The sequence below is a fragment of the Ovis canadensis genome, chromosome X (genome assembly GCF_042477335.2).
Source record: "Ovis canadensis isolate MfBH-ARS-UI-01 breed Bighorn chromosome X, ARS-UI_OviCan_v2, whole genome shotgun sequence".
Classification (NCBI taxonomy): Eukaryota; Metazoa; Chordata; class Mammalia; order Artiodactyla; family Bovidae; genus Ovis; species Ovis canadensis.
This window is the reverse complement of record NC_091727.1, coordinates 109,097,008-109,117,844: the sequence shown is the minus strand read 5'-3', so window position 1 is coordinate 109,117,844 and position 20,837 is coordinate 109,097,008. Positions and strand designations below refer to the sequence as shown.

Below are 20,837 nucleotides of genomic sequence, written 5' to 3'. Positions count from 1 at the left end.
TTTAACTTCTATGCAGAGTACATCATGAGAAATGCTGGGCTGGAAGAAGCACAAGCTGGAATCAAGATTGCCGGGAGAAATATCAATAACCTCAGACATGCAGATGATACCACCCTCATGGCAGAAAGTGAAGAGGAGCTAAAAAGCCTCTTGATGAAAGTGAAAGAGGAGAGTGAAGAAGTTGGCTTAAAGCTCAACATTCAGAAAACGAAGATCATGGCATCTGGTCCCATCACTTCATGGGAAATAGATGGGGAAACAGTAGAAACAGTGTCAGACTTTATTTTTTTGGCCTCCAAAATCACTGCAGATGGTGACTGCAGCCATGAAATTAAAAGACGCTTACTCCTTGGAAGAAAAGTTATGACCAATCTAGATAGTATATTCAAAAGCAGAGACATTACTTTGCCGACTAAGGTCCGTCTAGTCAAGGCTATGGATTTTCCTTTGGTCATGTATGGATGTGAGAGTTGGACTGTGAAGAAGGCTGAGCGCTGAAGAATTGATGCTTTTGAACTGTGGAGTTGGAGAAGACTCTTGAGAGTCCCTTGGACTGCAAGGAGATCCAACCAGTCCATTCTGAAGGAGATCAGCCCTGCGATTTCTTTGGAAGGAATGATGCTAAAGCTGAAGCTCTAGTACTTTGGCCACCTCATGCGAAGAGTTGACTCACTGGAAAAGACTCTGATGCTGGGAGGGATTGGGGGCAGGAGGAGAAGGGGACGACCCAGGATGAGATGGCTGGATGGCATCACGGACTCGATGGACGTGAGTCTGAGTGAACTCCGAGAGATGGTGATGGACAGGGAGGCCTGGCGTGCTGCGATTCATGGGGTCACAAAGAGTCGGACAGGGCTGAGTGACTGAACTGAACTGAACCTCCACTTATATGTTGGTATCTGCTTCCAAAGGACCCAACCAACACATCAATGAACTCCCCACTCCCATCTGAGTTTTATAGCAAGGAAACTGAGGTCGTCAAAGGTGAAGTGACCTACTCAACATCCCATAGCTAGCTAGTAGCCAAGTCAGTATGACAATCCAAACTTTCTGACCCCTAGTTCAATGCTCTTCCCCAAACTTCAGTCATCCATGTAGCACCACAACTGCATACACCCTAAACAGATTTTGCTGTATCTGTTTATACCAACATGCTATTGTTTACTTGATACATTTGACAGATAAAAATTTATTTCCTTTGTTGTTAAATCTCTAACCCTGTATGAAGTAACACCATCCATAGAATTTGGATTTTGATGTGCTAGTTTTATGGTTTCCTAATGCATAGTAAATAAACACGTTTACCATTATAATAAAAAAAGTTTGTGTGTGCAATATCTAAAGTCATCCCATGTACCATCAGTGATGAGTGAACCCTAGGCAGAGGAGAGGAGAAAGGGAGAGGGAAGAAGAAAGAAAGAGAGGAAGGAGGGAAGGAGAGAAAGCAAAATACTTATGGGTGGGGAAGCAATGGTAAAAATCTGTCAGTAAGCGCCTCAGGTACCTTCCTGTAACTTCCATGTTTCCTGCCAAGCCCTGGTCTAACCCCCAGTGAGTCAACAAACATCCTTTACTTATCAGTTACCTAAAAACCAATTGGATGTACTCAGATGTAAATTAAGAATCAAGATTTCTCCTCCCAAAAGAATCAATCCATTTGTCCCTACAATGGACTGAAGTGCTCCACTTTGAGCAATTTATTGGAGAAGAGGCATACAACATTTCAAAGCAGTAGCTCTAATTTTCATCTTACAAAGTGTTTGAGTGCACACAATTCTTCAGAAGAAGGTTTAAGTAATATTTTCTTACCCATTAAAAAAATCATTATTAAAACAAAATAGGATATTTTTCTTTAAGAAATCTAAGAATATAATTACAATAATTTCTCACCTTTGTTTCTATTCTTTTGGTTTAAGAGCTCTATAATGATTCTCTTGTGCTAATGAAATAAATTTGGGGCTAGAACTCATATTATGTAATAATTTAATAGATTCTTAGTATCAGTGATAATTTAGCATTCCCCTTTCATTTCAGGAAGATAGTATTATTCAGAAGCACTGCCAAACAGATATTACCGATTTAGAACCCATTTTATAATTCCTAAACCAATTGTCCTTTCAGAGAAAGAAGAGCTATAAACCAACCTTAATGAAATACTAATTTCTAGAATGTCACAAAGTTTAAAGGCATGGGGACTTTGGAGGTAAAAATTCAAGTTGGATTTTACTATACTTAGAAAGGTGGCTATACCCTTTGACAAGATTACTGAATGTTCCTTGTTCAAGCATACTTTTTCACATCTGGTTTGGAAAGATTTGGTAGTAGACTGTTTCTACAAAGACAAATCCAGTACAAATGTACACATACGCTTGGATTAATTGGGGGAAAGAGTCTGTTTCTTGTATCCTCTGTTCCTTGTTTTACATTTCAAACCTGATTAAAATGGTTGACATTTCAAATCCAAGTTAAATCTACGAATAATCAGTGAAGAATCATATCAAATTATTATATTTTTAAATGAGGAGAGAATATAAGCTTCACAGCTAAAACAGAGACAGCATAGTTGAGAACAGGCTATTGCATTCAGGTTTTTGTGTTTATGGACTCACTTCTCCAAGTGTCTAAAAAACACATTAGGCTTCTCTCATATTTCTTTTTGGAATAATTACAGGGGACACAAACTAAACAGGATATAATGCCCCAGAAAACTTGAACTCTGCTGTTCTTACCAGGTTAGCGAGCATGTAGTGGTAACCTCTGGAATGTTTCCCCAGGATCACAACCTGCAGAAATAAAATATTATAAATATCGCTCACTCAAGGACATTTTTCAATTGCACAATCATTAGGATGGCTACAGCAAATTACTTTTAAATAATCGACAAAGTGTTAGGTCTTTTATACACAGTAAATCATAGTGAATTGGGCCAGATTGCTTTTTGTTGCATTTTACTTTCAGGCAGAGGATAACAGGACGAACTGCTAATATGAAAGTTAAAAATGTCAACAACAGGGGCAAAAGAAGCTCTCTAAACTTCCAGGTCAGTAGCATCAGTGTCACTTAAAATAGATGGCAAAAGTGATGAAGCTGATGAGCCCTCACCCATGAACTGGATTTCTGTATTTAGCTGCTGAGCCAGAAAATGGGCTGAACTTTGCATACAAATTAGAAAATAGAATGTATGGTACATTTTTCTTTCTTTATCTGGAATGCTTAGGGAATAGAACACACAAGGAATGGGGTTAATGGGATTTTCAGGTTAATCGAGGTTGCTTTGGCTTATTGAAAACTTTTCTAGCAGAAGTGATTTGAGGAGAAAAAAACAGTTTCCTAAAATGCATGCCTGCCTTTTCCTACCTTAATATGAAAGCCTGAACATCTGCACCTCTTTTGGTGCTGACTGTGACACCCTAGGCTGTGGGGGAGGGGATTTTTCCCCTAGGGGACATCTGGTGATGCCTGGAGACATTTTGGTTGTCCTATCTGGGAGGGGTGACAGTGCGCAGGGCAGCCCCCACAACAAAGAATTATCCAGCCTGAAGTGTCAGCAGTTCTGATGCTGAGAAGCCATGCCTTAAGGTCATCACTGTTAGCCTAATTTTCATGAGAAACACTGTATTAACACCAAGGTTTACAGTTCACGCAGTGCATTTTTATTATCTGAAAACATATAAGTGGATTGAATACTTTCCAACTAAATGTATCAGTTGGCAGTTGGAAGTTTTTGATGAAATACCTGACATAAGCTTATTTCCTTACAGTTAAGTACAGGAAAAATTCTGGTTAATTAAGGATTTTATAAAATGTCATTTTATTGAGGACTGCCTATGTGCAGAGTAGTATATGGGAGTGGGAACAGGGCAGGGGATAAAATAGAGACACTACCAGAGGCAGAACCAGGTTTTATAGAAGCTTGAAGCTAATTTCACTTTACGAGCCCTCTTCTAGAAAAATAACACAAAAGTATGAATATCATATTTGGAACCTGTGCAAATAAGGGGCCATTAAACTTCATCATACATTCCTCTATGGACACAGCTGTCAAGGGTCTATAGAACAACTGGAGAAAACAACAATATCGTGTACATCTCAAACCAGAACTACGTATAAAGGGCCATAATGATAATATTAAAACCAGCTACCCTTAACTGAGTGCCTAGTATATGTCAAGCACTATGCTAGGTGCTGTATTCCCTGGAACGATTTAACAGCTTAAGTACCATTGGTTTCATTTTGAGATGAGGAATCTCAACCAAAGAGAATTTTTGCAATTTACCCAAGGCCATAGAGCTAAGAAATAGTAAAGCTGGACTTAGAACATAGGTCTGTGTACCTCCAGAACCCACTCTTGGTAGTACATTACATGGTTTCTTAATATGTGCTAAATGTCAAATGTCAATAATGACTTTAGGTTCTTGGAGAAGAGGACGAAGAGACATCCATAGTCTGCTGGGAGGGATAGAGGAATGGAAACACATATGTAAATATAGCATGCTTATTTTCAGTCATTTCAAGTCCAGAGAGGGAGAGAGCTGATTTCAATTAATTTAAAATATAAGCCACATATCTAACTGATTATTTACGGAGGGAATGAAAGGTTAATGATTGTCTTGAGGAGGTGATTTCTCACACCGCCATCACATAAAATGAGCTGTTAGGTATCTGCTGGGATGTATTCTTCAGTGTCCGCTGGCAAAAAACATCCTTCTTGGTGACATCTGTTAACTTTTGATGGCAAGTTGGGACCATACATTTGTTGAATTTTTAATTCCCTGACAGCCCTCAACACAATAAAATCAGGGGGGTTTGAGTTCCGTTAGAAAAATGAGTCAGATTCCTGAGACATCTGGGAGAGCTTGGAGAGAAATAAAGAAGCGAGCCCAAAGGAAACAGAGTAAGTCTGTCTCACCAGACACAGGCTTTAGTCTCCTTTGGAGAATCAGGAAGACAAGAGGGAGCCATAGAAAACATAAGTATTGTTAGATGAGCCCCCTCAAAGAGAACCCAGGTGCCCAACCTTGTCACGTACTCAGCTTGATTATAGGCAAATCACTTAACTTTCTCTAGCCTCCATCACCTTATCTGTAATCTTGGACCATGAGCCTGGCCTTTCCTATCTCAGCAGTGTTGTCAGGATCGAACTGAATAACATCTGTAAAAGGGTTTGGGATGTGCGTCATGTAATGATGTGGGGTTAAATAACTGTGGAGAGGGGTCCTTTACTTAGATATTGTTTCTGTTTCAGAAAAACTTGAAGCTATTAGAATACCCACTTTAACCCATACCCATGCCCAGATGGTCTGTGTCAAACAAACTCACTTATTTGAACATAGCTCTCTCACAGTACTGCCCTTTTGAAATTAAGCTTAAACTGGAAGAGATGAGAAAGTTATCTAAAGATAGGAACCTTTAGGTGTCACAGAGACTTAAAGGCTGTAATTATTTCTTCATCTTTACTTTCAGTGCCTTCTTCACTCTTAGTTAACTTACAGTTCCTACCAATCTTGGTTTTCCAGTTCACAGTAAATGAAAAGCTACAAATTGAAGGAGGTGTCTATGGAGAGAGGGGAGTGATGTTAGAATGAGGAACATTGGTAGCAGAGGAAGTGATGGACTGACTTAAAGAGGAAGGAGGCATCCGGAAAAAAAAAAATAGATGACATTGTACTACAGTATAATCATGGATGTTCATCCTGAGTGCCTGAGTCATCAGGGTATGGCTTGTTGTGTTCAGTAACTTCTGCTGAAAAACCTGGGGAAATTAGAACACATTTTAGGGAAGGTTTCCATCAGAAATGCTCAAATTCCCAATACCTAAGATAATACATTTCAATTATCTCAAAATCTTACTCACGTAGGACAGCAACGATCCTATGGATGTGAGCTAAGTGAGGCCTCACTGCCAAAAGTGTCATGTTTCGCTCTTGGTCGTCCCTTTTTTTGAATTTTTGGTGCAGGGCTTGTGGGAAGAAGGGTGGGATAGAAGGCATGTGCGTAATACTGTGCACAAATGAACTAGTTAATGACAGCGGTTCTTGTTCAGTTAGTCTTAAATCTTTTTTCTTTCCATCTGTTACAAACGAACAAGGCATAAATTGTACCCTCAGTTCTTTAATGACTCTGGTAACCAAGAGAATATTCAACTTTGCTTTTATAGCAATTATAATCACTCTTCCTGAGTTAGTTTCAGAACTTCAAGTATAAAAGCCATTTTGCAGTCTACTGCGAAATTTCAGGAGGAAATACCCAGTTCCCAAATCCATGTTGTGTATTCGCTGTGCCTTTCTAAGATTTGTTGAAGAAGATGGATGGCTTGATGTGATGGCAGATATGATCAATGCAGTAAGGGAACAAGCGTGAAATGTAGACCAAATTCATTGTTTTAAGGAGATTTATTTTTATGCCCACAGATAAGACCTGAAAGAAAAAAGGGCCACAATCCTCATTCAGTGAGACTTAGACAATAGTTTTATTCACAGAAGAAAAAGCTCTTATATGCGAACTCACTGAACCATGCATGTAGCTGAGCATTGAATTATTTGTTATAGAAGTCAGTGAATCATAGTCGACCCACTGCAGGGAGATGTCCCCTTATTGACACCCCCATCCACTTCTCTGTGAAATTGGGGGCTGGGTATTATTGAGCAGCTAAAAATAATTCAGAAAATGTTGAATTGGTTTTCTAGAGGCCCTTTCTTTTCCAATTTAATGCTTAATCTGCATAATTTTAGAAATTTAAAGTTAAATTGCTCCATAAGACTACTTGAGAGAGGCCCACAGACCCTTTGGGAGCAAAAGCATCTGTTTTTCTACGCTCACATTAAAAAAAAAAATGTATGTGTGGAAAAATGTCTATGTTTTTTCCCCTTAGATCCATCTGGTATGCAGATTAGGTTATTTGCAGACCTAAGTATCTTCATGTTTGGGTTTTCTACATCAGGCGATCTATGTATAAAGATTGATCTTACTTTGAGTACAGAACATGCCTTGCTGTTCACCTTAATCTGTTTCTCTTTGATTTAGGTATCCTGAGAATGTTTGGAGGGCTGGGGAGAGAGATGAAGCAGGTTTCTGGTGTTAATTTACCATTAACAGATTTAGCCATTATATAGATATTTTCTGTTTAAGAAAAAACTATTAGACCACGTGTGTGTGTGTGTGTGTGTGTGTGTTCAAAGAGAAGACATTGTTTTTTTCAGTCGCCCTCCCTTTTCTGCTTCCTCAGTTACAAGAAGATACTGCTACCCTGTGGCAACCTATCTAATTTCAGCAGATTGAGATTAGAAAAATGATTCTAAAGGAATTAACTTCTGATATATGTAGTAGAAATCAGCCTCAGAATATGCCAGACTTCCCAGAAGAAACCTTCCATCAGATATGATAAAAGTCGTTCATTTTCTTGAATGAAAACCCCAAGCTACTAAATTGCTTTAGTCTTAGTAAACATATATCAGAAGTCAATTTCTTTAGAATTATTTTTCTAATAATCTCAATCTGCACACACTGAATGTCAGGAATTCATATTGCAGGCATCTGACTTGAATAAATGTGCTGGATTAGTGAAGCAGAAAAGAGTCAGTCACCCATACCAGAGTCAGTCCAATGGCGATGGGGAGGGTGCAGATGGAAAAAGAAAGGCTGAAGCTTTTCATAAAGAAGGAAAATGGGAGGATAACCGAGAAATCTCATCAGTGTGTATACTGTCTACAGGGAAAGCTCATGCAGAGAGAAGGCAATTGAATAGGGCATCTAATAAAATGGCTAGGATGCGAGGATTAGAGGACAAAGATTTCACCCAAGAACATGTCTTTGGGAAATTTCACTTCCCAGATTTCAATATTACATTCACTGTGACTGAATAGAATATGCAGAAGATTTAAATAGCAGGAGAAGCAAAGAGAACCTACAAATAAGAGGCAATAAATGGCCACAACTAAGTTACAGGAGCAACAGATCATTCTTGCCTGGAGGACTAAGAGACCATTTCAACACATGTTGATCTTGGTGAGAACGCCTCATTGTATTAACCCTAAAACATTATTTCTCAAATTTCATATCCTCAGAAATTTCCTTAACAATTTGTATCTATCCACATACCACAATACTATCATTTTCTTGATATTTATCTCTATAGCTGCTTGTTTACTTAAATTTAGCAGTGTCCAAAGCAATAATATCCATGAAACTACATATAAGAAAATAAATGCAACTGTGTGAAAACAGAATCTATTCATCCAGATGTCACTGCAAATCCTCTGGTGTACCGTCAGGAGTAGTGGCAAATATTGCCTTAATGCAGCTGTGTCTTTAGGGAAGAGAATACAGACCATGTCTTCCTGTCCAGACAAAACAAGTTTTATTTGCCTTATGGTTCAAATCTAAAGAGTATCCTCATCTACTGTCAAAGGGTCATGAGTCTTGTAAGGGAGCAAGACGATGGGCAATTTGGGAGGTAGCAGATAATGCCCAAGACTGCGTACAAATGACAAATGTGGAAACTTACAAAGGCTTTCCTAAGGCAATTTACTTGTACTGCCCCACCTAGGAAGCCTAGCAGCTTTGAGCAGCTAGAGTTCTTGGTCATAGGGCAAATAATAAATACTTAAAACATCTGGACTTTTCCATCAGCCTAACTTCCAGTAAAATGATGAATTTCCAAACGCTGTGTCTTTTCTTAAAGTATCTCATCTAGAAGACCTTTCACAGACCTATTCACCCTAACCTATTTCTATTTGCAATACTCTAGGTTTTTTTCCCAAGAGGTGAGGTATGGGTGATTTAAACTAGTATTCAACCCAGAGTAAAATAGCAAGAAAGAATGTTAGTTTCTCTCCAACATAGCCATATGTCTGACTTTTGTAGTCTCTGCATTTTGTATCAGCTATCTCCCTAAATCACTGTTAACTTATTTTAAACAATATATTTTAAATAGCAGTGTCCTTTATGCACTTTTATGAAGTTTACTGTCAACTATTTTATGTTCACACTTACAACAACTTTTGTTTTAATATTTACAACTTTATGCTAAATATCAAGTTGTATCTTTTTTCTTTTCTCTGTAGATGTTGTAAAATTGGACCCAAAAGCCCTATAATCTTCAATCTCAAGACCTACTTGAAGGACTGTACAGGTGGTGAGTAGAAGGCTTGGCAGTGCCACTGGATTTGTTACTTGGATTAAAGAAAAAGGAAAGGCATCATCTGGCATAAGGCTGAGTAGTCACTCCAACATGTGTTTTTTTTCCAGCCACAACCACTTGGATATGGGTGGGATATTGCAAGACTTCCTTCACTGGCCCAGGACCCACACTTTCCCATCTGTAGATATTTATCAGGATCAAGAATTCTAGTATCTCACCTGAAATGATACAGTTGAAACTTGTAAGAGTCTAAAACTCTTCATAGATGTGATATGAATCACCCTGAAAGCTTACAAGAAGTATTTGTTAAAGATGCTGTTCTAGAAAGAGCTGTGAACCTTGAAGTCAGGTGGTTCTGGATTCAAATTCTACCGTTTACTTATTAGCTCCATTACACTGTACAAAACCAAACCATGGACAGCTGGGTAGAGTTTTAGACATCCAGGTTCATCCCAGGATGTTTCTTTAAGCTGGGAGGGGAGAGGAAGAAACATGGGGTGTGGAAAAATGAGATGTTCTCCTTCGAACTTCCTGATTTTGCCTCTGTGAATGCATTTTCTGTCTGTGCAATGCTTCCAACATTTGACACCCTACTCTGGGAAAGTTTCTGATTGCTGAAGGAAGCAAGTAAACATGTCTTCATTTTCAAATAAAAGAAAATATATCTCAGAAACCCAGTGTGCTTCCTGGGCTTTTGGTTTTCAGGATAGTTCCTTACTTGGCAAGTTTCTCTCTCTTCTGGGAGCCGTGTCGTTTAAGTTTATCTCAATTTGCAAATGGATGACAAATGATAGAAGCTTAGTTTCTGGGCTGTAAAACACAGAATTCTCCTAATTCACAAATGTGTGGTTTGGTCTTTCACTTTCGCTATTTGAATTTCCATTATCTTCCTCATCTGATAGCTCATGGACTTTTGTGGTCACGCTGATACAATAAACTATTGGTAGCTTGAAGTCAGCCATGGTGGAAATATTTATTGGTCTGGCCAAAAAGTTAGTGTGAGTTTTTGTAAGATGGTTTGCACAAGCCCGAATGGATTTTTTGGGGTAATCCAATACATCACAGAAATTAGCCAACACTACAAATTAGGACTCCCCGCCACCTCACCTTGAAAGTCAGTTTACCTGCATACCACTGGACTCAGAAGTACCCAGAGGATGAAAAGGCTGCTTCTTTTAACCACATTTCATTCATTCCTTCTTTCAGTGAACATTTGTTGAAGGCCTGCTCTGTACCGATCCTGGGTCCAGACACTGGGGAGGCAGAGGTCACCAGAACCTGGTGCCTAGCCTGGAGGATCCCACCATTACAGTAGGAAAGATTGCCAAGTTAAGAGACAACTATAACCCATCAGGAGAAGTGTGAGGACAGAAATATGTACAGCATACTGAGAATGATTAACTCATAACCTGCTAGAGATAGAAAGGACTTTGCCTCCAACTAAAGAATTTTTTACCTGTGGTTTTTATAAGTGGGAGCCTGACAAACAGGTGACTTAAAGAGAATGCTATTTTGAAAACAAAGAGAGATGTATTTCAGAGGGTGATTTCTCTTGATTTCAGGAGAGTATTGCTGTTTTACAGTGCTTACACACTAGAGGGAAAATTTTTATTTGGACCAACTATAGGCATTTGTTGTAATGGTAAGCCAGGGCTGGCTCTATAAGCAATTGTGACTGATATGGTTCACTTGAAAAGCTAAGTTAGAAGGGGTGTAAGTGGTTATATAGTAAAGAAAAGGTGATCTGCTAAGAGCAGTGCATCCTAGCCTTGCCAAGTCCAAGTTGTGAAACATTAGGCAAGTTACTTGACCTCTCAGTTTCAGTTTTCTAGCTGTAAAACAGGGAACATAATAGTTGAGAGGCAGTGAAGTAGGGTGGTCAAGAGTATAGGCTAGACTACCTGGGTTTAGGTCTCTACTTTGCCCTTTAATAGCTATGTGACTTTGGGCAGTTAACTTAAACTCTCTGATTCAATGAACTTGTCTGTAAAATGGGTCTATCATTAGTACCTACCTCACAGAATTGCAGTGAGGAATACATGAAATGCTGTATCAGTGTCTACAGCTCCTAACACAGTGCCCAATGCTTATCCTACCTATGTCAGTTACATTTTCCCTTCCTTATTGCTACTGTGATGTTTCCCCTCTCTATCCTTCTCTGTGACAATCACATCTATCCTTCAAGGCACATCTCATAAGCAGCCTCCTCCATGAAGCCTTCCCTGATTTTATGTCCTCTTAAAATGGAGAGATGTAGTTTCCTGCTGCTATGGGGTAAGGGATTTGGAGAGACATCAGAACGTGCTGTGGAGGGGTATTGAGGGCGCTGGTCTGGACAGCTCTGGGTTGGAGGTACAAGGAAGGAGCTGAGGTTTGCACTTAGAGCAGAGGGGTGAATTGAACTGGGGGTAAACCAACAGCAAGGTAATTCACACTGCCACCTGCCACTGTCCTGCCTCCGACATTGATCAGGACCATGAATTCAAACCACACAGAAAGCATGTCTTGGAAGAAGATGTGTGTGGGGAGGCAGGGGATGGTTCTGCCCACAGACAAAGAAGCGCAGGCCATCACCTAAATTTTCATGCGTAGGCGTCACAGTGTTTCTGCCACAGAAGAGAATGGGGGTGGAGGGACAGTGAGAAGGGTGAGAGCAGAAATTCGGCACAGTCAGTAAGATGGATGTCTACACAATTACTTAGGGGTCTTGAATTGCCCCACTCTGACAGTAACAACTGGACTTGGCCAATCTACGCTTCATTTCAGGAGCAAGGAGGCATGGCTATTCCAGGCTTTCTCACTTGAATCCACAGAAGCTGTGGTGGTAGAGAGAACACTAAGGAACATGATCCACCTTCCTTGGAAGTTCAACCTTGGGGCGGCATGGATCACCTGAGGTGTCTGTGAAGATGCAAGTACCCGGGCACCACTCTTCAGAGAGTCTGATTCACAGAGTCTGGTTTAGCACCCTGGAGTCTGCGTTTTAACACACAGTTGACTGTGATGCGCACTGAACTTAAAGAACTAGCTATCCATATGATAATAAATGCACTTTGAAAAACTAAAAGCAGGATCGTCCATGACTGAGTCTCCTGAAAAGGAGTAGGAAGGGAGATATTGAACTTATGGGGTGAACCCTTGGAGAACTGCCCTGGGAAGCCCTGGGCAGGCAGGGGCCAGCCTGAGGACACCGGCGCAGACGCCTGGGAAAGGTGCCAAAGGGGGAATTTCTGGGTAGACCCTGAGACAGAGATTAGAGGACCAGTGGTCTCACTGGGGAGTGATTCCAGGATGCACTGGTAGGGGAGTAAGGGAAAGAAGCCAGCACGGGTGCACGGATGGACAGGGGGGTCTGAGTACCTCTGGGAGTGCTCTGCTGCTCACCCATCTGAAGGGCCAGGAAGTTGAAGTCCATGTCTTTCAGTTCCCATTCACCACTGGCTGGTAGCTTCTGTCAGGAGGATTAATTCCTTCCCAACACATCTGATTTATCTGACTTCAAGTGAGAACAGCACGTGCTGACAATAGGTTGCTGTTGGCATGTATGAAAAAGGCAAGTGCCCAACAAAGGGGGGCACCGGCAGCATCTGCTGTAACTGCAGTGACCTTATGTCACATATGTTGCACTCTGTTATCTACATATTGCTTTCATTTGCATCACTGCAATTGATAAAAATGATGAGGTAGGCAATGAAGTGTGATGGTGGTGGGAGCGGCCTATGGAGTCAGACTGACCTAGAACACCAGTTTCTCCTCATTGTAGCTGAGTGACCTTGGACAAGTCATTTCCCTCACTGAGCCTCACTTCCCACATATATAAAGTAGGGCTCATAATGACACCTATTGCATTATGGTTATTGTAAGGCATACATGCAGAATTCCCAGCAGAGGGCTCGAGATATAAGGGGGCTAAACCAATATTACTTGCCTTTATGCCTCTGTCTCTGTTTTTTTTTTTTTTTGTAAAGTAATTTAATTTATTTTTTGGCCACACCGTGTAGCATGTGGGATCATACTTTCCCGACAGGACAGGGATCAAATCCAGGCCCCCTGCATTGGAAGCATGGAGTTTTGACCACTGGACCACCAGAAAACCCCCACCCCTCTTTCTTTACTCAACTTGTACCCCCATTGTATGGCACCAATGTGGTACTTAATGTTTCTAACATGGAAGGCTTAAGTACACCCTGGAGAAAAGTCCACATTGCCCATGAAGCAGTCGATCGAAGATGCCATTTAAAATAATACAAAATCTAGAAAAGTAAAGGGGATGGGCATTGACCAAGTTCAGATGCTGGAAGACTTTCCCCCTGGGGAGGAAGATATCTTTTAGACTAGATGTTGAATGATGCGGGGAATTGTTTTTGGCAGAGAGAAGGGAAGGAGGATCCCAGGTGGGAAGATGCCCTGGACAAGGTCTGGTAGAACAGGACACAAGACAAACATAAACTAACATTTATTGGGCACTTACTCTGTACAAGGCACTGTGGAGAGTGATTTTTTTAACATGTTTTATTTCATCAAATCCCCACCACAACCTTGCAAGTTAGGCACTATTATTAATTCCATCTTCCATGTTAGGAAACTGAAGTACAAAGAACTGTTGGCTGATTTGCCTGAGGCCTCATAGGCAGAAAATGGTGAAGCCTGGAGTAGAAATCAGATGTGTCTGACTCCAAGCCCAGTCGCTAAGTGTGAGCAGCCATAATAATAATTGCTAATCATAAGAGCTATCATGGTTTCTGTGGAATGATCAGCTCCCGCTATGGATTCAATTCAATAAAGACTGAGCACCTCCTGTTATTATGTATTATTACCTAAGTGAGGAGCAGTTTTAGCCTGAATCTTTGGAAATTCTCCTTTATTGTGGGGCACCCTGGGAATTTTCCTTTGGTTTCCCCTAATTATTTCTTAAAGCCGTGGGCTTGGTTCGTACGATTATGACTCCAATTTTCAATTCCCTATCAGCATATGACACGAGTTGTCATTGTTTAATCACAGGCTGCACTTGTGATGAATGTTGGATAATCTGAACAAAAGCACAGGAAAACTAATTAGAAGGAACCAAAGGCAAGAGGCTCACAGCCTTGAACAAGAGACTGTGTGAAGGTTTCTAGGACTCAGTCCCTGAAGCTCTGACAATGCATGTTGATCCTTGTCTGAATGCAAATGAACGACTCCATCACATCATAGGCAGTTTGTCACAGTGCAGGTTATTTAGCTGGTTAATTAAAAGTCTGAGTGAGCTGGTGCCTATCTGCACTGGGCTCTGAAGATAACCAAACCTGTGTTCTGACCAGGCAAGTTAATTTAAAATAAGTGACCTCAATTGGGTAATGGCTGCAGGTTCAAATTCAAGAATCGCTATAATTAGTCCCAGATGGATCTTAATTGTTCTTTCAGGAAACAGAGTGATAAAGGGGGAAAGAGAAATGCCCAAGCCTAAAGTAAAGGTTATTTGCCATATCTTTCCAAAAGCAGGGGAGCTGACTGGGGCGGGACATAGTTAAGATGGTATAGCAAGACTTCCATGGCTGCTGTCCAAATGTGTCCTTCTAGACATAGAGTGGGCATAGCTCTTTTGGAAACAAGGAGAATTCAGCGCTCTTATCTATGTGATCTCAGGCGAGTTACTTAACCTTCTTATGTCATCTATGTAATGGAGAAAACACTATGAACGCTACCAACCTCAGAGGATCGAAGAAGATGCTGTGCAAAACTGCTTTGAAAAAAAAAAAAAGTAAAGCTCTACAAGGCGGTATATTCTTGCTTTAATCCAGGAAAGTTTCCTAATCAGAATTGTGGTTTTAGAGTTTATGGGTATGCTAGGCGTGTTCCTCTTTTTATGTTTTCCTTCTTCTCTGCCGTAAACCAAGTACCTTCTGAACTACACTCCTTGAGAGGTGAGAGGATGACAGTTGGTAGGATGTTCAGCACCATATCTGTGTGATGGTACGTGATGTTCTAATTTCTTAGGAGGTGCGCCTGGAGAGCTGAAAGGGATTTCGGCTTTGTGAGTTTTGGGAAGAAATCAGAGTGCACACAGTTAGCGTTCTGCACTACAAAATCAGATCTGTCTCCACTCGTGTTAATATAAATCTTTGACTTGAAATTACGTGCTGGCACAGCACTGCGGTACCACGAGGTTAGTGTAAGCCACAGTGAGAGTGGGATGGCTTTAACTTCTCATTTTTTATGTGAATACTTGGTTTCCCTTCACTGTTCTGATATGTTCTAATTAGCTATCTCTTCCCAAGCTCTGGCAGCCAACAGTAATAAGAATTTGTACAATGATAAAAAATAAGTGAAAAACTCATAACCCAGTACAAAACCCTGGAAGACCAAGAACTTGACCATTTGGGGATGCACAAATGACTGTTTTCGAAGCTGCTTTTTTGGTCCAGATTCCACTTTTTAAAGGGAATTGTACTGTGATGCCCATTTGAGTCCCCCTTAATGGAATATAAGGATCTAAGACAGAGATTTACAATGTATGCTGACTGACAGTAATCACAACTATTTATCCTTTAAGCCTAACCAAAACTCATTAAAGGAGCTTGCTTTTAAATCAGAATCTGCGTTCTGTCTTGTTAGATGAGCCAGCACATAATGGAGTCGTGTCTCCCAGAACTGCATTGCTGTCAAAGGGCTGTGCCTTTTGCTGAAAAGAGCTTGAGGTCATAAGGAACAAATAAACAAAAAGCCCTGGCTCCACATTAGCCTTCACCCCTGGGAAACATGCATCCATGGTATGGAGTGGCAGAGAGCACAGCTTTGCAAGGATTTTGCAAAGGTTTAAGCCATAGGCTGGTGCATTCATTACTACACATCTCCCTGGGGAGTTTGTGTGTTGTACCATAAGCAAAAGCCACAGTACGCAGTGCACCGAGGACTGGGAATTATTCCCCAAGTGATAAATATCAGGACTACCCTCCCCGCCCCTGAAAAATGTCAAGAAGCTATTTATTTAATTCAACAAATATTGAGCACTTACTAGGTTCCAAACTGTTTTAGGTGCTGGGGATATGGTAATGAATAACATAAAGCACCTTGCCCTCAGGAAGCCTGTATTCTACTTTGCTTGTCTGGTGATCACTCCCACTTGTAAATTTCTACATGGTTTCTACCTCTCATCCTTTTCTCAGACTACTGATTATTTACCCAAACTAGGCACATGTCCTGTCGTCCCAATTAGACTCAAAGAACTTGAGGGCAGGGCCCCAGTTTAAGCTAATTAGTGTGTATATCATTCAGCACAGTGCCCTGTATGCAGGTGTTCAATCAGTGTTTTTGAATGATGAGAAAAAAGATGACTCCAAATACAAGGGAAAAAAGATGAGACTTTATATTGACTTCAAATGTCATCTTTCTGGTATAGTATGTTTTCTTACGAATGGACTCTTAACCTAAACACTAATAATTCCAGGTAGTTGGGTGGGAAGTGGGATGGGGGTGAGAAGGCAGGTGGCCTTTTCAAGGGAGTCCATATGTAGATATCTGTTTGTCCCTGTATTGGTGTAGTCTTGGGTGGTGTGGCACAAAGAAGCTGGACACTGGAATCAGATATGGGTTTAAATCTTTTCTCTTTCACTCACTGCTTGTGTGGCTGCTATATGTATTAGTCTCTCTCTCAGCACCTCAGTTTCTTCATTATAAAATGATGGGGTAGTTTAATCCCTAAGCAGAACCTTCTCATTTCAGATATCATGCTACTATATTTCCTAGTGGAAAAATTCTGTTTCTTGAGGATCAAAAAGTCGTGATGAAAGATAGAATTGTGTTCTGGCCAATATAGTCTGTGTTCTTATTGGTATCAAGTTTCAACCATTCTGCTTTACAACATCTGAGTTAGTCTCCATTTCTTAATTGGCACTGCTTATTAGCATTCACTCTGACAAGGGAGCTTGTCATATCTATGCAAATACAAATTTCCACCCCCTTTCACCGAACCAGGTGAACTATTGGCCCCTGAAGACTCAGTTCAACAAGTCATCAGGAACAAGCTGTCTGGGTCTCTAAGCCAGGCATGTTTCTTGTGCAGTCCTGTTAGGATCTTGTTCCTTTCTGTCACTGCAGTTAGGCCATGATCATCTGTCTACCTGATTGCTTCTCTATGAACTCATGAGCTCCTTGGAGGCTAGAACCACATCTTCTTTGTTTTTCACTTTTTCTTTAAACTTGCTACTAGTTTTTATCTGGGACGACAGACCCAGGCAGCACACATAGGAATGTCTTGCTTTCAAGGACAGCTTGAAACCATATCTTTACATTTCAGCAGTTCTACTGGAAAGGATTGTGCATAAGAGCCTTCTGTTTCCTTTTCTCGTGCAGCTAAGAAGATAAAACTATTCACTTGTTTCTGCCACTTCAAATATTATTCTTATTTATGCAGATTCTATGAAGAGAACACTTGAGTAATGGGTTCTTTCCAGTTTCCACAAAAAACCAAGTCTGAACTAGTCCTCTGTATGCAAAAAAAACAAAAAACTGTTTGATGTGTTGGGTTCTGTTGCAATGAGATCGCAAATGAAACCATCCCCATCTTCCTCTGGAGTACAGTAAAGGGAAATTTATCTCCATCTGACAACTTTTCAGCTAAGCTCCCTGAGCAAAGGCAATAATATGGAACTCATGAAAACAGTTTGAAGACTGAACAGCTCTCTCTATATTTGGAGAAACAATACCATTTTCTCTTGGCTCATAAATCCTCCAGTTCCTGGGCCATTATGAACATGGCTCTTTTTCTTTAAAAAAGTTTGATGGCAAGATTATCATGCATGCATTCTTGATATGAGTTAAGAAAGTGAGGAGAATGAGTTGTATGTCACCAAGTGGTAGGGACCACTAGAAAGTGGCTAGGCATTCATGTGTATTGTCTTTTGGGGTGTTGAGATCTGTGACTGTAGTTAGTTAAGCAAGGGGCGTGGTGGGAGCTGCGGTGGACAGAATCATGGGAGAAGAATACTACTGGGGGAGTTGTCTTGGGAATAATCTGCCCTCCCACTTAGTCTTGGGCTTCCCTGGTGGCTCAGATGGTAAAGAATCTGCCTGAAATGCAGGAGACCTGGGTTCGATCCCTGGGTTGGGAAGATCTCCCAGAGAAGGGAATGGGTACCTACTCCAGTATTCTGGCCTGAAGAATTCCATGGACAAGGGAGCCTGATGGGCTACCATCCATGGGGTCACAAACAGTCACGACTGAGCGACTACCACTTTCACTTAGTTTCAATATTTCACAATTAGTGCTCTATCTTCAACAGGTTGAGTGTGAGAAGCAGCCCATAACTTCCGGGGAGGAGCCCTGGGCAACACTACCCTCTCCTAATGAAAGCCAATGCCTGAGGCTTCGGAGATGGGTCTGCAGCCCCCTGTTAAGAGCTAACGGCTCTGTTGGGAGATGCACTTTACTGCCACTCCTTGAAGCTCTCTCTGAGCAGCTTGGCGGTGGTTGCCATGGACACCAAGTAGCAAACAGGCTAGGGTCAGAGTTTGAAGAATTGTGCTGTGCTTGAGTGGGTGAGACTGAAATTAAGTTAATGTGTGTACAAATAAGGTGCCTTTCTTTCCTTCACGACTTTGAGAAAATGGCAACAAAGCAGTCTGTCAAACAATTGATTTTATATTGGCCAGGGAAGAGGGAGGAGAAGCAATTTATTTATTGAGTAGGAGGTTCTCCAGTTAAGCACAGGCAGTAGTTTGAAATAAGGTCAAGAGAAGTGAAAAGGGCTCTCAGAGCTGTTGAAGAGATAGTAATGATGAAAAGGCACTTAAGAAAGGCCATTAAGAAGCTTTCTATAGTATCTTCTTAGAGGGCCTAGTCCCTTGCTTCAGGGTCTCTGGATCCTCATTTCTTAATCTAAGACCCAACATTACTGAGATTTCACTGCATCTGATTCTGCCCTCTTATTTACCTCTACAAGTGAGTGTGTGTGTATCTTTTAGAAAACATTTTTTTCAAATAAGTTCACCCAGTGTTCTATTTTCTGTGTCCCCATTCTTTTTTTTTTTTTTTTGATGTGGACCATTTTAAAAGCCTTTATTGAATCTGTTACCACATTGCTGCTGTTATATGTTTTGGGTTTTTGCCTAGTAAGCGTGTGGGATCTTAGATCCCCGACCAGGAATTGAACTCGCATGCCCTGCATTGGAAGGAGAAGTCTTAACCACTGAACCAGCAGGGAAGTCCCCTGTGTCCCCATTCTTAAGATTGGTGGGCACACTTCCTGCCAATGCGGAGCTCTGAAAGAGACAGTACCCTTCCTGCCCTGTCCTCAATAATGATCCAGTTATAGGGAGAGCCAAAATTGCCACTGTTGGAACAACTGACAGCATGGAAACAAGTTAAAGCACATAAATTAGAACTCGGCAGTCTTGCTGATGACCAGTTAACCCCACTATGGGAGGACCAAAAAACCATAATCAAAGTACTTGCCACTCTCTTGACAGAGCTCACATATCCAAATCTTTAAGATGATTGTAATAAAGTAACAGCACACCATCAAAGACAAATATGAAGACTCTGAATATCTGGGGATCATGTCCTAACCATCAAACTCCTGTGTGACTTCACCATGTCAGTCTCCCTCTTTTGGGACCTGCTTCAGATTATAGAAGGAGCTTAATGCTCTTCGAGTTCTTGACTCAGTGACCACATGTTCCTTTCTTTCTTCATTTTTTCCTCCTCTTTGAAATGAGGTGCAGTGACTCTAATTATAATGGTTGTGGACTTGCCCTCACTGGGGAATCTTAGAATACCTTAGAGAAATTGTCTGATTCATCTTTACATCATCCTGGTAAGGCAGAGGAGGAGTCTTCTATTTTATGGCTAAGTAGATGAAAGGTGAGGTGACTGTGTAAGGTCACCTGGGGATCTTGAGACAGAACTCAGCCAGGTTTCTGGTCTTTTACCTATAGTGCTAGAAGACTTCAGAAGGTATTTGTTAATTGCTATTCTTTTTCAGAGTAGGATGTTGGGGCTACATGTATGTCTGGGAAGCTGCTTGGTAGTTATATTTTTAAAAGGTTGGAGAGAGAATAGTTGTGTCTGGCTACTAATCTCTCCACTTTAGCTCCACCTCTAGTGTTTGTCTGCATGCTAAGTCACTTCAGTTGTGTCCAACTCTTTGCCACCCTCTGGACTGTAGCCTATCAGGCTCCTCCATCCATGGAATTCTCCAGGCAAGAATACTAGAGTGGGTAGCCATTCCTTTCTCCAGGGGAATCTTTGCAACCCAGGGATCAAACCCACAGTTCTTATGTCTCCTGCATTGGCAGGTGGATTCTTTGCCATTAGTGCCACATGGTAAGCCTCTGTAGTGACATGACACTAATTGTCACCAGTATCCCCAAGCTCTGGCCTGGGCCCATTGAGTCAAGCCCTTGTTATAACTTTTGGATGGAGACAAATTCGACCCTGTCAAATCTGGATAGAAGGCAAGCTGCCCCAACAGGAGTGGGATGAAATTGACTGAGAGGGCCAGGTGGGTGGTTGCCAGCAGTGGCATCAGACTGATCACAGGCTCTTTCCCACACACAGTCTCACTGAAGTCCAGACCTTGGCATGGATCAGTCAATAGCCTTTGCCCTTCAGTGTCAGTGTAGTGAAGAATTTGAGTCTGTACATTTTATTTATAGTTACTTATTTTGCATTGGCTTTGTATCTCTCTTATAAGGGAATCTTGGGGTCTAAATTATTTAA

General features: G+C 41.1%; 1 protein-coding gene across 2 annotated transcripts in view; it reads right to left on the bottom strand.

Moving 5' to 3' along the window:
* GRIA3 (glutamate ionotropic receptor AMPA type subunit 3) overlaps positions 1 to 20,837 on the bottom strand; it is a 310,222-nt gene that overhangs the window by 112,642 nt on the left and 176,743 nt on the right. For both annotated transcript variants that reach the window (XM_070290779.1, XM_070290780.1), the window contains exon 5: positions 2,730 to 2,783. In XM_070290779.1, the coding sequence (XP_070146880.1) occupies positions 2,730 to 2,783 (54 nt within the window). The remainder of the gene's footprint in view (positions 1 to 2,729; positions 2,784 to 20,837) is intronic.